Below are 1,785 nucleotides of genomic sequence, written 5' to 3' on the forward strand. Positions count from 1 at the left end.
TATATATATATATACACATGCATATACACACACATATATATATCACTTTCCCAATGTAGGGGTCTGATTATTGCTACACTTTTTGAAGTCTGTTCTAAATAATCACATAGAGGACATCCTCACCACCATATGCTCAGTACACGGTATGATGTGTTTTTGACATACAAAGCACATGTTAACATAAGCGCTGGTTAACTATAGCAGAGCCCAGCCAGGAAAATGACACAGAGATATGACACTTGCAATCTCAGGGAAACTACCGCTGAGGTCCATGCAGATGGTGAGAGGAATACAAAGCAGCGCCGTACAAAGACAATTCCAAACCAGTGACACCTGTGTGCTGTTGCCTATAGTCACATATGCTGTGAATCATACAGAAAACATATTTTAAAAAGCGGGATCACGTGCATTGTACTATCCCAATCATAGTACAACATGTACCCGCAATCACATGGTAAAAATATTGACATTTTATTGTTTAACACCCAGAACTGCCCAATAAACAGCTGAGCTGTCAGCCAAACCTGACCAAGGAATTGAGTACAGGAAGGCTTCCATGTGAAACAATAATCAGAGATATTGTCTTGTTACTTAATATACTGCGATGGTTTACACATAAAAAGACATCAAAACAGGGAAAAGTTAGTCCATGTATGTGTTAGATTTCAGAGAAAAACACAGAGCTCAATGCAGATGTGATTTCACTTAGCACTGTACTCTAGTCTGGTTTAAATGCATGCCAGCTGCTGCTATTATGATTATTTTGATGATCATCCACAATATTATTATTATTACCTTTATGATTGTTATCATTATTATTATTAGTATTCTCATCATCAATATTGGTATTGTTATCCTCATCATTCATCTTCTGAACAGATGTTACCAGAAGAGTTGCTGATGATCTATTATTACAGATTCAATGCTGATACACATTGTACATCTCATTCATTCTCCAGAACATAATATTTTTGTATTATTATATCTCTGTCTATCCATCACATAGCAACTACGGTAGTTTGTAGAAATGCTGGAGTTGATAAAAGAAACCCCCCATGAAATCAGCCCTTCCAGCAAGAGATCGGGGTACGTACAGAGCAGAGGGGGGCATTGAGCGGAACTTCTAGCATGGGAGTACCCCCGCAGTAATGGTGCTACTCCCATATGGGGATGAGTAGCCCCCCAGGATCTGTGCAATGCACGATCTGTAGTCCGGTTGTACCTGTGCTTCTATCCTAGAAGGTGTCACCCGAGTGATGACAGATGTCCCCGGAGGTGTCAGCCGTAGAAGTTGACTATTAGATCCGGAGATAGAAGGGGGAAGTTACAAGTCTCTTTGTCATGGAGAGGTGCGGAACGGAAGACGGGGAAGGACGATAAGTGTGTCACTCACCTTGTCGGCTTCATGAGCCTGCCCAACCCGTGGGGTCACCCTCCCATAGGACGTGCGGCGCTCATACGGGGGGCACCTTCCTCTCCCCTACATGCTGCAGCAGCCCGGCGAACACAGGCACTATCTGAGCGGTACACACAGAGCAGCTACTGGCCCCGCCCACAGCTCCGCCCACCGACACCGGCTGATCGATGTGCGGCGCTCAGTCCACACTCTGCAGATCGCGGCGGGCGGACACTGATAGAGGACCGGTGTACCCAGCGGTGTAATGACGTCACCGATCTATCTCTAGAAGTGTTACAGTGTGTGTGTGTGTGTCATCATCTCACACTTATAACATCGATGTTCACATCCGCTTACTTGTGTCTGGTCGCCGTTGGCTGCATAGAGCG

At 44.6% G+C, this 1,785-nt stretch overlaps 1 protein-coding gene across 1 annotated transcript in view; it reads right to left on the reverse strand.

The window, feature by feature from the left end:
- Positions 1-1,545, reverse strand: part of RGMA (repulsive guidance molecule family member a) — a 55,887-nt gene extending 54,342 nt beyond the window's left edge. Inside the window, exon 1 of the mRNA XM_018562727.1 lies at positions 1,394-1,545. Within this exon, the coding sequence (XP_018418229.1) occupies positions 1,394-1,407 (14 nt within the window). The 5' untranslated portion in view covers positions 1,408-1,545. The remainder of the gene's footprint in view (positions 1-1,393) is intronic.
- Positions 1,546-1,785: the final 240 nt, after the last annotated feature.

Source organism: Nanorana parkeri, unplaced genomic scaffold (assembly GCF_000935625.1).
Source record: "Nanorana parkeri isolate BGI_ZX_2015 unplaced genomic scaffold, ASM93562v1 scaffold594, whole genome shotgun sequence".
In the NCBI taxonomy this organism is placed as follows: domain Eukaryota; kingdom Metazoa; phylum Chordata; class Amphibia; order Anura; family Dicroglossidae; genus Nanorana; species Nanorana parkeri.